At 35.1% G+C, this 15478-nt stretch overlaps 1 protein-coding gene across 1 annotated transcript; it reads left to right on the top strand.

The window, feature by feature from the left end:
- Window positions 1-145: 145 nt before the first annotated feature.
- Window positions 146-15313, top strand: LOC101242023 (serine/threonine-protein kinase SMG1-like; the record flags this gene model as incomplete). Its single annotated transcript, XM_018816468.2, has 26 exons — window positions 146-331; window positions 901-1061; window positions 1442-1574; window positions 2009-2127; window positions 2582-2776; window positions 2901-3054; window positions 3493-3606; window positions 4131-4252; window positions 4595-4773; window positions 5119-5224; window positions 5707-5834; window positions 6782-6911; window positions 7250-7391; window positions 7759-8001; window positions 8658-8790; window positions 9380-9694; window positions 10007-10178; window positions 10416-10475; window positions 10917-11139; window positions 11378-11489; window positions 11786-11919; window positions 12462-12689; window positions 13364-13498; window positions 13774-13899; window positions 14363-14464; window positions 15113-15313. Coding segments are annotated over 26 exons (4038 nt in total), but the record flags the coding sequence as incomplete, so codon positions are not given.
- Window positions 15314-15478: the final 165 nt, after the last annotated feature.

Below are 15478 nucleotides of genomic sequence, written 5' to 3'. Positions count from 1 at the left end.
TCGTCTGGTTCACTTTTCTAGGAACATTGATTTGCTGTATTTTTGTATATTTTTATTTATTTTTTTAGTCTGTTTTTACTGTAATTTATCCAACCTAATTGTAACCCCAGGAAGCCTAAACATTACACCAATAGTTCACCCTTAGTGTAACCATTTAACCCAACAGGCAGTCCGTACATTCTTCTACACGAACCGACAAACATGTGAACAATGGATGAACAGGTTACGACTTGCAGTGATGCGCATCTCATTAGCAAGTGGTTTGGAAACACTGGCCTTCCAGCATGGCCAAGCTATACTGCATGATATGAAGACAAAGAATAATACCACTGTGAGTTGGTCATTAAGTTCTTAACCTTATTATATTAACCACTATGTACCTATATATCTGTTCTATATCGCTTAGGAGAAAGGTTAGGCAAATGCCTAACTTGGAATTTGGCACATTGCTAATTAATCACAAAGAAGTAAACAAACGCAAAAGATTTATGTATTTTATAAATATGAGTAGTTGGTATTTGGAACTATGAGTTTGCCCAACCTGGATATTCAAAACTTAGGCGCCTATGAAAGGCATAAAATATATTACAGAGTAAGCTCATTGCCCTTATGTAGTTCCATTCATAATTGTTTATTTCCTCATTTGTTAAACCGTCATGTCCTTGGTCCATTCGCAAACTGACACATGGATATTTCTTTATCTTTACCAAACCAGTAATTAAAATTCTCCTAATAGTAAAAAATAACTTTAATAAAACTGCTCAAAGTAGCTCATTTTATGCACAATGATGACTTAAAGAAGTATATAGAATTACATGGACGCATTGCTCTTTGAAGGTATATAAGCGAGAATTTGCCTATTAATATTACCCCACAACTTCATTACTCTATATTTTTCAGGGTGTTGAATTTGAATCAGCTGTAGCCATGACAACCGAAGCGTTAGTTAGACTTGGTTCACCACAAAACTTGGAAGGATTACATCGTTGGTGCCGGGGTTTGAACGGTCCTAAACAACAATGGGGGTGGATTAAAGTAGCCAAGTATGATGCTGCTAAAAGGTAAGTTGAATATAATATGTTGGTGTGGTCCCACACATGGGATGTTAGAGTCGGCCATTAACTAGACTTATATATAACCCATTACTGACCACTGGGTTGGAGCAATGTCCATTTAAATATCTTTCTCAAAGTTAATAATATCAATATTGAGCTTCGTACCCATTCGCCAATACTTAAGATACTTTAGCTTTTTATACTTTTGTACCAATGGTTATTCCACAGTACTTGTAGTACTTTTTTAATTATAGGATTCCAAAAGAAATTATTTTATTTTGTTCACTGTTTAATCTGTTATTAGATCACTATCTGTAAAACAACAATGTTTATTGGCTAAATTGATTGCTACACATTTTTTCATATTACATAATATTTTCATTTAGTTACGAAGACGCAGTGAAGGAATACAAATCCATCTTCAATGCTCGGAGGAATTCTGAATGTTCGGGTGATGCAGCTCCACCCGGTGATGGAAGAAAAACAATATCTCCGTCGCGTGCCTTTGTTACGAAACAGGTACCATTGTTGTTTTTTCAACTATGAAGCAACTTAATAAGTTGTGCTTGTATAAGGTTATTATATTGGATCATAATATCATTTATATGTTAATGTTATATAGGGTTTCTTAAACTAGAGCGGCTGGAACAAAGTTAATATAGATACCAAAGCAATTCAATTATTGCAATTTGGGTTTAAAGTGTTTCGCAACTAACTTTGTTAAGTTAAAACATAGGCAGGATTGTTGGTTTGTATTATCAACATTCCCACCAAATATAAAGGCACCAAGTTACTTCATGTTGTAATGTCAGTTTTTGTTATTCTGAAGACACTTTTCGAAACACTTTAATAAATTTCACAATAAATTTATTACAATATAAGTTAAAGTGTGACGCAACTATCAGAACACACTCTAGTAAACTTATAATATTCACAACTTCAACCATCTGCAGATAATCCGATGTTACAGCCAACTCAGTTGTTGGGAGGAATTAGAAAACTTCAAGAAACAAATTTCAACAGAAAATTCAACAAACAAGAAAATCTTTTCCACAAACATTGAACAGATCAGGTTTTTATCAAGTTCTTGTTATTTGTGTTGGTTGTTATGCTCTGTTTATTTAAAAACTATCTAATTACTGTTATTATTATTGTTGTACTTTTGGTTGTTTTGCTCCATTCAAAGACTTTTTTCTTATTATATTATTTCTATTCTGTATGGGTGAGGTCTGTGAGGACCTGGGATTTAGGCCAGACTTGGCCCATTACCCCAACACCCGATTTTATATTATTTACTTGGCTCAATCTAAATTATTGCAATACTGTTATGTATAACATAGATGCCAAACTTTTCAGGGGTACAAAAATTCAGGGGTTTAAGTAAAAGGTCAGGGGCACAAATAAATTAATCTTTGTGGCCAACATAGCTGTTTTGCTGTTAAACTTTACTTGTTAAGAATAAAGATTAAAGCATTGAATAACACAATCATTTCTAACAATAACACAACTTTTAAATAATCCCCCAGAACCCTTGGAAACTTTGAGAAGTTGGGAACAAACATGGACGCCAAACCTCTCAGTGGTGGGAAAACCCCTGGTGGGGTAATTAATGGGTTAACGTCAACCCCAGCTACAGCCTGGGTGTGGGAGGAGTTACTTATGCATAACGATGTCGAAACAATTCAAAATCTCACCTCTGGTAACTTGGAAGGAAAGGAAAAGTAAATATTCTTATGTTTTGACTTCTATTTTTTCATAGGAAGGTATTTTACAACTTTTTTATACTGTCATATTTTTTAAAATATTTTATATTTTTTAAATTTATTTTTCCTTTTTCTCATTTAGGTCAAACGCTGAGTCACAGCTCCAACAAATCGCTGACTCATCATTAAACTGCGTCAAATTATCGTCAGCATCATGGCCACCTAGTGTTGATAATGACTTCTACTCAATGTTCGCGATTTCGTCCGCAGTGAAGTCAGCTGTTGAACAGAAACAGGTGGGGGTTCGGTTGATAAAGACGACTGTTGTTTATGTTTAAACTGAGTGCCTGCGCTATGTTGTGGTATAATGTTATTGTGTTACTCGCAACTGCAGCTTGCAAATATTTTATTTTAGAAAAAAAGTATTATTTGATTTGAAGTTTAAGAAAGTTTTAGTTTTAGAAATATATATCACAACTTATGATATACAGTTTGAATTCCAAATCTGGTATCACTGTGAGCAGAACACCTGTGTAATAATGACTCAGCCAGCCACGATATGATAAATAAATAACATTCAATTAATCACCCACAAAGTTACTTACATGGTAACCCCTAAGCGAGCACGAGGTGTATGAAACAGAACACCCGTGTTATATGACTGTCTTTGACCCGTCACTCACAGGTAAATAAGATACTTTCATCCATGGTTTGTAATTTGTTTGCATTTCTAGACCAAACTCTCTGTCCCGTTATCTTCCAATTTGTCGCGCTCTGATTGGATGGTTGGGTCATGTGGTACGAGGTTGTTGACGTACCTGCAACAGACTGCAGATAAGAATGAGAAGGTGGGGGGGTTAACATAGGGCTGGTTGGGTAACAATGTAACTGTATTAGACTGTTCTATGTGGGTGAGGTCCTGGATACGCCATGGGTGTTAGGGTCTAGGCCAGGATTGACCCATCGCCCCAATATATATAATTGCTTGATTGGGGGGGGGGGGTTGTGTAGGTGTAGACTGTTTGAGCAACAAAGTTAACTGTATATGCACATTTTATTTTATATGGGCAAGGTCCTATAGTATCACATGCCCTGGGTCACCCCTATAGAATGGGACTGTATTAGACGTTTCTTAAGACTTTCCAATTCAAATATATTTCTGCATTGTTAAACTAACAGTTGATCGACTTTAATCTATTTATGTTTGTCGAATAGTACTTAAATCAAACATTAGATGCTGTATGAACATTGGTTGCTTATATTTATGACCATTTATAACATGATGCTTATAAATTCGAACCAACTTTAAACGATTGTTCAAACTGTTATGTTAAAGTTATAAAACCTGCATCAACATTTCCATATCTTACAGAGCAACAAGAGTTTGTTCGACTTACGACTTGGATTAATCAAAGAAAATCGAAAACACAACAATTTCAAACGTTCGCGTTCTTTACTGCTGCAACAAATCAACTTTATATCAGAGGAAAAATGGTTGGTGTTTTTGAATGTATTACAAAAATGTGCAGGGCTATTGTTAAAGATGTAAATATTAGAAAATGAAAACAACTGTGTCAAAAACATAATCTGTTTGTATTAAAACTAGCCAGAAAATCTGTGATATATATAAACTAGCCAGAAAATCTGTGATAACAACCGCAATAAGAGTCAACATATAATATATATATCCCAGATTTTCTGGTTAGTTTTAATATAAACGGAGCATCTCATATTTTTATACAATTGTCTTTATTTTCTAATGTTTATATCTTTTAAACTGGCCAAGCACATGTGCATTATTAGGTCATAATACTTCATTATTACAATTCGTTTCAGCTCACTGAATGACTCAACAGAACTGATGACAATTTGTCGTTCATTGCCTGAAAATGCCGAGTCGCTGGCCAACACTTTTAGAATTCGGCATGAGTCAGCAAAATTACTACAAGCCACTGGTCACGGGTCAGCGAGCATGACGTTACTCGCTGATTCCATCTGCGGTTACCTTGGGAACGGTGAGTTTGGATTGTCTTTTAAAGTACTGTGGTGTGACTACAAACAGTGAAAATTCTAAGTATTTAATGTTGTGTTCCGTATAACAAAATGATTTTTTCTGTGTATTTTGTAGATGTCTTTATTTGTTGCTGAGATTCTGTATGTAATTCAACTATAGTTTAGTAGTTAATACTATTTCTATTATTGGTTATAAAGCCTTCAATATGATTTATGTTTATTTATCTTAATTAATAATATTTGTTTGCCAATTTTTGTTTGTTTATTTAAATTTAAAAGAAATATACTTTGTTTAAAATCATAGAAACCAGTTATGGTTTAACATAAATATAATTATTCGTTATTAGGTCACAAGAACTGTGGTGACATATGTGCCCAAAGTATCCTCACATTGGTGAAATACATGCAAGGTGATTGGAAGAATGTGGGACCAATGTTGAAAGATCTGCTAAGGTGAGTGGGAACTATATTATTTGCAATATTGTTAAGGATATTTTTAGCTTTAAGATATTTGAGTTATGTGTAAATAAAAGATTTGTCCAGCATGTTTAAATACTTGATGGGAGCATATCTATCCTTGGCTGAGCTGTCAAGAAAAGATCTCCCATCCATTATCATTAAAGCCCTTGTTGCCTACCATTGGGGAACCGACAGGCTTCAACATCTAGTGAGGAGCAACCTCTTTGTAGGGGTAATGAGCCAACAGGGCTAAATCCTAAATTCCTTGGCTTATGGCCACACATTTTTACCCATGGCATTTACCCACTACCTTAATATATTTGTATTGATCCTTTTCTGCTTCTTTTAATAATCAAAATTAATATTTTCCTGGCCTATGGCTCACAGTTCTACCACTACCTCAATATTTACCTTAATATATTTATGAATCCTTCTCTGCTTCTTTTAACGATTAAAAATTAATATTTTCACCCCAGCCCCGGCAACAGCGCTGACCAACCACCCCTCACTACTAAGTTGAAGTTGTTGATGGACATCGAACAACGTGCTTTCACATATACAACGTCCATTGCTTTCTCTAATAACCAAACATTAATACCTGAAGGTGGGGTTATGCTAGTTTTAATATGTCTTGGTTAGTGTTGGTTCTTGGTTTCAATATTGAATATCTTTTTTAGCATTAGATCTTTTTCAGCCTTTTTAGCATTAGATCTTTTTTGGCATTAGATCTTTTTAGCATTTTCAGCATTAGATTACCATTAGCATTAGATTTTAATATTCTTACTGTTTTGGTTCTTGATTTGATAACAGTGGTCCTTTAAGATTTAAAAAAAAAATAATGGAGATTTTTTTAGACTTTTAAAACCCTGGTACTTTGTTACCAACAGTATGTATATTATTTAATTCAAATTCTGGGAAATGATGAAAAGGGAATGACACCATGTATGTATGTGTGTATGTGTTTGTTAGTTTAGTATTTATTATTAGTTTTTGTAAGTATTTTAAGTATTTTTACCTTTTTAACTCAGCTAACTTAACTTGAATGTTGTGAATGAATGCGTTGATATCTCGTTGCACGACCAGACACCCCATGATGAGCACGAAGTGCATATGAGTCGTATATGACGATGATTAGAATTGGCAGTCGTGATATGAGATATCTATGTTGGTGTTCCCACAATGCATTGCATTAATTCTGATCCCAATAATTATGTTAAACAATTAGTATATTTTAAAGAAATAAGGTGCAAGGAGTTTCTATATTTGACTGTGCCCAATAATTTACCTAATAATGTGAAACTGTGTTTAATAACTTGGTACAACTTAAAGAAAGTATGGTACAAAATTAAACACTTTAAACACACCCTACCTAAAATAAACATAATATTCTATGTGTATTTTTTCCAGACTATATGTACCTCTTAAAATTTGTGTCTTCCAAACTTTATTACTGTTGAAAATGTTTTTAAGCTTATTTTTTCACATGTAAAATTTTACCCTAAAAAACTGCCCGTAGTAAGTTAAAATAAGCCAACCAAATAATATCCACAGTCAACCACGAGATCGTGATCGGTTGTTTATTAAACTTGGCAACAAACGTGGCCCCTGAGATGGCAAAGGCTTGGTTTTCTATGGCAGGCTGGTGTTATAAATGGGGAAGGAAGATAATGGACTCGGCAAGGTGGGTGGAGTGGTTCATATTTGTAATTTAGGAACATGTTCAAAAGTGGTTCAACATAGACATGATTGGGTCAGGGACTCTCTATTTTAAAATAATGACAAAACTTGATGCGAATTTCACTGTTTTCTATATTTTGTTCCAATAACAGTAACTCTAAATAAAGTCTGCGAAATGCAAATGCTGCCGACTCATGGTAACACCGGTAAATTCCACCAAACTCTAGTATTTCTGTTGCTTATGTGGGAAAGTATTATGAAGCTAAACATCCCATTGTATGTCAGTGTAATCAGGTCAAACATTTTTTGTTTTTAAATATATTTTTTTCTACAAACCTTTAGTTCTGCTGGCAGCGTTGAATTAACTGAAACTGAGAAACACATTGTACGTAGCACACTTACACCACTAGGTGTTGATGAGGAGCAGGTGGAACAAGTATACAGTGTGTTGAGGAAAGCACATTGTAACTCTGCTAGTGTGTTGGTGGGTATGAGTGACTTGTGTGTCTAATTGCATAACTCTTCTATGAAGTTGAAAAACCGTTGTTATACCTAATATTTACTAGAAACATCTTATAACCAGTGTTCTAAAACATTTTTTCTGGCATTTATTCACATGCAGACATTTTAAGAGCTATTTTAAGAAAACAAGTGCAGCATGTTTAACAGTAGCAGTTTATATATATTTGTGTATATACTAATAAATTAGGCACATTTTATCAACATAAACATCTTATAAACAGGTTAAGAATTGTTAATGAATAAATTAGTCTTCTGTAAAGTTCAAGAACGATTGTTATTTCTTGTAACTCATAGAAACCTTTTATTGACCATAAACATCTTATAAACAGGTTGACGGGGAGGCTGTTGATGATATTTCTATGAATGATCGCGAACAAAGTTACACAGACGTTAGTGAGGTCGTGCTTGACCAACTTCGGTCACGATGTGGTGCTTGGTTGTCTCGTGCACCAACACACACACAATCCACGTTGTTGAGCGTATGGCAACTTGTGTGCAGGAGGTTGTTCACACAATATAGACTTGCAGCTGAAGGTTATTTTAAGTTCCTTCATCTTAATGCTGGGGATCAGGTAAGAGTTGTAAACATGGAGGTCACTAACGACCAAACTCATTAAATTTGGTTAAATTTGGAAAAGTTACCCACGTAGAATGGGCATCATATTTTAGAAGAAGGCATCATAATTTAGAAAAAAAATGCTTAAATTTTGCATAAAATCTTGAGTGACATTGTTCAAATACAGTTACATACATAGTTGTCAAACATAGGGAACCTCATTGATTAATGTGGTGAATGCAATATACTTTGGCTCTGCTTGTTTGTATAGACACCTAACAGCAGGGTAAAATCTGGGGTGACATTGTTAAAATACAGTTACACTCATAGTTGTCAAACATAGGGAACCTCATTGATTAATGTGGTGAATGCAATATACTTTGGCTCTGCTTGTTTGTATAGACACCTAACAACAGGGTAAAATCTGGGGTGACATTGTTAAAATACAGTTACACTCATAGTTGTTAAACATAGGAAACCTCATTGATTAATGTGGTGAATGCAATATACTTTGGCTCTGCTTGTTTGTATAGACACCTAACAGCAGGGTAAAAGATTAGACGCTGAACAGAGAGGGACAAATTGTTTTGCTGCAGGGCTAAACTTGATAGTAATCTTTTTTATCAAATCTGAGCTATGTAAACAAACTTAATGTTCTACAAAACATTGCAGGCCCCACTTAAATATGAAGACAGTAACGTGACAGCCACATTACGTTTGTTACGTTTGCTTGTTAAACATGCACTGGAGTTGCAAACAACACTTAAAATAGAACTTGCTACGGCACCAACGTTACCCTGGAAAGGTGGGTGGTGTGTTGTTGGTTCAGTTGGCTTTACGTGTATATGTGGGGGGGAAGATGGGACACCTTTAGCACATAATATCCAAATATCCTGGTCGTGTTTTAAACAATTAACGACGGTCTATAGGAGTAAGGGTACAATTTAATAATTTGTTGAATGTTCTTTGTTTACTACCATGTAGGACGAGAAAATAGAATGAAAAGGTGTCCCAACTACCCCACCCTACTATACAAATGTATGGTTTGTTACTATGGTTTTCACTTGATCATATAAAGTGCACAGTTTTACAAGGTGTAGCTATTAATAGTAGTGTGCATTGGTTGGGGTAATGTGCCAACACTGACATTAGTATTTTTTTTTCTGTGTGTCTCTCTGTATGACCTCACCCATATAGAAATTAATACGAGCAATTCTCTTTCTACAACATTACACTGGAGTAATGGTTCTTAGGTTTCGATACCTATCAGTGTATTAAAAGCACAACGTTTTTTCAAAATTATTTTTTTGAACCCCCTGTTTTAGAATATGTTCCGTATTTCTTGTCCCAAAAGAGCAAAATATCACATGAAACTATATGATTCATTTGTACAGGTATTATTCCACAACTGTTTTCACGCTTGAATCACCCGGAAAGCTACGTTCGGCGTAGCATAGCAGGCCTTCTGTGCCGCGTTGCTGTTCATTCACCTCATCTCATCATATACCCTGTTGTCGTGGCTACAATGAGGTCAGACCCGAGAGCTCACTCTGCTCTTCGTGCTACTCTTGAGGAGCAAGAGGAGGACGAGGAGAATGAAGAGAATGAGAAAAAGGTGAAGGAGGAGGGAGAAGGAGTGAGAGTGGATGGGAGTGAGAAGGAGAAGGATGAGAATGAAAGAAACAAAGAACAGGATGGAACAACTGAAGGTATATGGATTTTTACATTTTAGAAACAGAATTAAACCTTTTTACGCGAACCCATTGTCAATTCTTCAAGTATTCCTTGTATGTTTTAGTTTGGTTAGCAGTGGTAACTAATGTAAAAAGGCCATTTTGTTAAAACTGAGATATTTTAGAGTCCTAAAACTCTTTTAAACATAGGATAAGCAACTATTATATATGAAGCAATGGACAATGTGTAAATTGTGGTCTTCACCAAAGGTGGTGTGCAATACTATATGACCTTGCCTGTTTACAATAGAATATTCTTCAATATATCTAACATTGAAATCTTTACAGAAAACGGTGTAACCAACTCATGCTACCAACAAGTACTTCGTGCACTCACTGAACAAGATGCAACCAAAGTGCACGATGTGCAGATCGCGGTGCACGAGTTGCGCAGAGTCACGCTACTATGGGATGAATTGTGGTTGGGAACGTTAAGTCAACATCAACATGATATTATGAGGTAATAATCAAGTATAATAAGGTAATAATCGTGTATTATGATGTAACAAAATAGAATGTTCTTGTTCCATGGTCACTACAATGAGCCAATGACCATTAATGTTAAATTAATATTTTTAAACAAAATGTAAAAACTGTAGTGCGGAAAATATTTAATGACAGAAACAAGTTAAACATATTTTATTTTTCATTACGTAAACATAACAGGAAACATGTTTTGATACTTTCATCCACACAGACGATTGCATCAACTACAAGATGAGGCAAAGAGAGTCAACACCAACAGTTCGTTGTCTAAGTAAGTACTGAGTGCCTAATGCAACTGTACGGTGTGTAGTGAAACACCCTTGTTATAATGCTAAGTCACTTAAAAAACACTAGAATTTAGCCATAAAGTTGCATACTTGGTAACTTACAAGCGTAGTTCTGTAAAGCCGCATAAATGGATGATGTACAAAATCACACTTGTGTTATAACCCCCTAAAATATATTGTGTTATAAAGTTCAGGGTTACAGACCAACTCTGTTCTAACCCAAGGTCCCTGGCTTTCCTCACCATAAGACTTAACTAATATATAGAACTCACTTTAACTACTAGAACTTTGTGCTGGGTAATTGACCAACTCTTAAGCCAACCACATGCTCATTAGAGAAACTTACCACCTCACCCATATAGAATAGAAAGCTAAATTTACCTGCCACACCAGGATAACCAATAACAACAAACATATTACCACAGATCAGAGAAACAAGTTATATTACGTGAACAACAGCAAGCGATAATGCGGCCTGTATTATACGCCATGAAACGCGTGCAGCGTATAACATGTGCGTCACCTGAAACACCCCATGAACGATGGTTCGCTGATAATTTACAACCAATGATAGATCAGGCATTGGAGAAGTTAAAGAACCCACCAAACCCACATAATCCACAATCGTGTTGGTCAGGATTCAAACAAGTGAGTTGTAGTTATCACTTCATACCTTCATTGCTTTTTCTCACTATACCAATTAGAAACAGTTTTTACAAAGTCTGTACTACTGTAGCTGTAAAGATTTTGTTATTAACTTCATAAAAACAGTTCCAGAAAAAAGCATTAGTTATACCAGTCTAAACAAATTTGTTGACAAACCAACTTTTCAACACACATTAAGCCTTTATTTTCAGTTATGTATGTTGTTTTTATTTTCACACAGGTTCACAGTTTACTACAGAACCGTGCATCTAAACGTGCAGCACACATCCTCAATCTTGGTGAAATTAGCCCGCGTTTGATGACACTGAAGTCAACTACCATGCCAATACCAGGTTTTTAAAACTGATTTTTTTGTATTTTGTTGCTTTTTTAGTGGTATTTGGATGGTTGCTTTAATAATATTATGTCTTGTTCTTTTGTTCCTATACTTAATGACTTTGTATGTGGCTCTGAATAACAGCAAAGTGCTTTTCTGGTATTCTGTTCGTTTAGTTTTTTTTTGATAATAACTTTGAGTTGTAACAGTAATTTGATTCTACATTTAGTAAATGGTAAATTCGTTAGGGAAATGGTATTTAGGTTCATTATTTCGCCTTACTTTTTACCCAACCCACCCCCATACGAACAGGAGTTACGGACACCAACCATCCAGTAGTAGTAGATGGTTGTAGTAGTGCTGTCACTATACTTCCAACTAAAACTAAACCCAAGAAACTTCAATTCATTGGATCAGATGGGAGGAGATATAACTACTTGTTCAAGGTAGGTGATGTAATTTGATTCTGATTATTATATTAAAAGTTGCTGTGATTTTTCCTTCTACAAATTCATCTCCAATGTGCCATCTAATCCTATAAACCATAAATATGTTTAATAAAATACCTAATACTATATGCGGATGTATGTATAGATATGCGTGTCAGTGTGTGCATATCTTCGTTTGCAGATTTAGGGCTAATTCATGTAATAAAAGACGCTACACTGTTTCATTGTGTGAATAATAAACTGTTATTTCTTGTTACATATTGGCTGAATGGGGAAAAATATTAGCAATAAAAGTTGCCGAGTTGTTTCTTTTTGTAAACAATAAACTGTTCCTGTTTGTACAATTTTTTTTTGTTACATTTAATAATCTGCTATTTATTATATTAAAAGTTGCTGTGATTTTTCTATATGCAAATTATAAACATGATCTTATAAACCAAAAATACGTTTAATAAAATACCTAATACATGTAAGTAACATTTTCCTACGGAGTACAATAAACTTATTGTGAAAATATTAACGACTGCATGAACGTACAGGGGTTGGAGGATCTTCATTTAGACGAGCGCGTTATGCAGTTTCTCTCCATTGCCAACCGGTTGTTGCGACGACAGCACGAGAAATGTAGTTACGTTGCCCGACATTACTCTGTCACCCCCCTCGGCCCCAGGTCGGGTCTTATACAGTGGGTTAGCGGGGCAACCCCGTTGTTCCTGCTTTATAAAAGGTGGCAGCAACGACAAGTTATTGCTCAAGCAAATAAAACGGTAAGACGTGCTATGTGAATTCTAACTAATAAAACTAACAGATTAGATTATGGGTCATGCCTTCATTTAACATTCATCTGTTTTAAGTGACACAAATGTCCTCTAAATTCCTGTAGCGTGAAATAGTTTTACCCCGATAGCGCTTGGCCATGAAAATGTTTTGGGAAACCCACCAACAATTTGATGGAGCATGAATATATATTGGACATGGTGGTTGCTTCTAGTGTTTCAAGTTATTTAAATAAGTTTCCATTTGGTGTGACACTTAGTTTACTTTATTTGCTTCAATAAAATCCTTTTATATCAAAATGAGCATAAACGCATACTATAACTAGTGGATTAAGAAACCTTGGACCCCAGATTCTTACATCCCAACCCCACTAGCATATGTTTAATACCTTGTAACCTCACATTTGTTACCAATATTAACCCAACAACTGATTTAGGATTGTTAGCAAAGGATGAATCTAAAATTATTGGTTATAAAACCAGCATAGGCCACTACTTTAAAGTTTCAATAATTTGTTCCTTTACAAATAGTTATTTTTGAACTAACTGTTTTACTGCGAGTGGTCACACCCTTGATATCATAGTTATTTACTAACCTATTTGTATTAAATACCTATTACCCCATATTTTTTACTAATATTAACCCAACCACTTATATACCACAGGCAGTAGCACAAGGTAGCACCAACCCCACCCAACCCCCCAATCTACAAATATTACGACCCAGTGATCTTTACTACAGTAAACTTAACCCAGCTATGAAGAAAGCTGAAGTGGACGTGGACAGGATAAGTAGAAAGGTGGGGTTTCCTACATTATTATGGTTTCTATGTGTGGATATAGTATTTATTTGTGTGTTATGTAAAACAAGGGTGATGTACTTAAATATAAGGCCCGCACAATTTTTGGAGTTGCTGAAATGATGTTTCCTGCTTTTATTTAATGAGAAAAGTTTCTCTCTGTTACCTTTAAGCCATTTTAGGTTGAATACAATAAGTCTTGAAATAAACTTTGTAAACTATTTTTGAATTAAATTTTAATTCAAGTTTAAAATAAAATAAATTATCCGACCCAGGATTGGCCGGTTGAAGTACTACGAGGTGTGTTAAAGGAACTTCTCGATGAAACACCAGATGATTTACTGCAGAAGGAATTATGGTGTTCGTGTACTGGATCTGCTGAGTATTGGAATATGCAACAGGTGATAATTGAACTACTGTGTGTTGTTAGTTTAGATGATGGGATAATGGGGCAACTGTGGCTACAGGGACATATTCAAATAGGGCAATATATATATATCAGTACACCATTAGTCTGGCTCGTTTTTTGTTTGCCATGTACTTAGTAGCACTTGGTGTACTCGCTGTCCAATAAATACGACATTATAATTTAATTAAATAATAAATAATTCATGCAACATGACTATAACTTACCCTCTCCCCCCCGAACCAGGAACTTAACCCCCTCCCCCCTTACAAACATAACTTACCCCCTCCCCCCCGAACCAGGAACTTAACCCCTCCCCCCTTACAAACATAACTTAACCCACCCCCCCTTACAAACATAACTTAACCCACCCCCCTTACAAACATAACTTACCCCCTCCCCCCGAACCAGCAACTTAACCCACCCCCCTTACGAACATAACTTAACCCACCCTACAGAAATATTCGCAATCAACTGCAGTGATGTCAATGATTGGTCATGTGATCGGACTTGGTGATCGACATCTCGATAATGTGTTGGTGGATTTGGAAACCGGCGAGGTAGGGAATGTTTGAAACTTAGTTTTGAATAATTAAAAAAGAAATGAAACTTATTATCATGTGACTTTAATATATTTGTTCCTAACACTTACTGGTTTTTTTTGTTTTTTTTTAAAAAAAACAAGAAATTTCTTCGGTATTGTACTTGGAGGTAGGGGGAATATCTATGAATTATTTGTGCAATATGGAAGAGCAATGAAAAGTTGTTTTTTTGGCAGAGGTTTTTATTATTTGATTGTAAAAAGTTGTTTTGTATAATGCCTTAGTTTTTAACCTGAGACTATGTTATAATTTTATGTTTTTTTGGGTTTGTAAAAATTTTGTATCAATTTATAAAAAGAAAAGATCAACTATTAAGTTATTATTCTATTCTATGTTGGTAAGTTTATAACTAAGTTAGTTGATAAGTTGATAAGTTAGTTGATAAGGTGCGCTATTGGACCTAAGATTTGAGACAAATTTGGCCCATTACCCTGACGCACAGGGTACTACCCATTGGTGACCACTTGGTTGAAATAATATCGCTTAAATGTCTTTCCTACACATAATCTTATCATTACAGATCAATATCTAGTTACAGTGCAAGTTCCTAACCACTGAGTCACAGTGCTAGACTATTTAAGATATCTATATTATTTATCTTCACAGGTTGTCCACATTGACTACAACGTATGTTTTGAGAAAGGTTTACAACTCCGTGTGCCCGAGCGTGTTCCGTTCCGATTGACACAAAACCTCTTGAGGGCGCTAGGGATCACTGGGGTGGAGGGAGTGTTCAGGAATTCTTGTGAACAGGTAGTTAGATACCATTATGTCATCTTTATGTATGTATAGCCTTCATCACTAGCTGTAATATTTTTTTTTCAATTGTTTAATACTTTTGTCAGTATTTTTTAAAAAACACAGCATTTTTCTATACTTTTTTAGTATTTAAAAAAAAATAATTTTAATTTATTTAATATTTATTTTAAATATTTTCAATGGGACAATTACTCAGAGCTTGCAGAGCGCATC

The sequence above is a fragment of the Ciona intestinalis genome, unplaced genomic scaffold, assembly GCF_000224145.3.
Source record: "Ciona intestinalis unplaced genomic scaffold, KH HT000213.1, whole genome shotgun sequence".
Lineage (NCBI taxonomy): Eukaryota > Metazoa > Chordata > Ascidiacea > Phlebobranchia > Cionidae > Ciona > Ciona intestinalis.
Note: the sequence above shows the minus strand (reverse complement) of the source record. Positions and strands in the feature narration are given on the sequence as shown.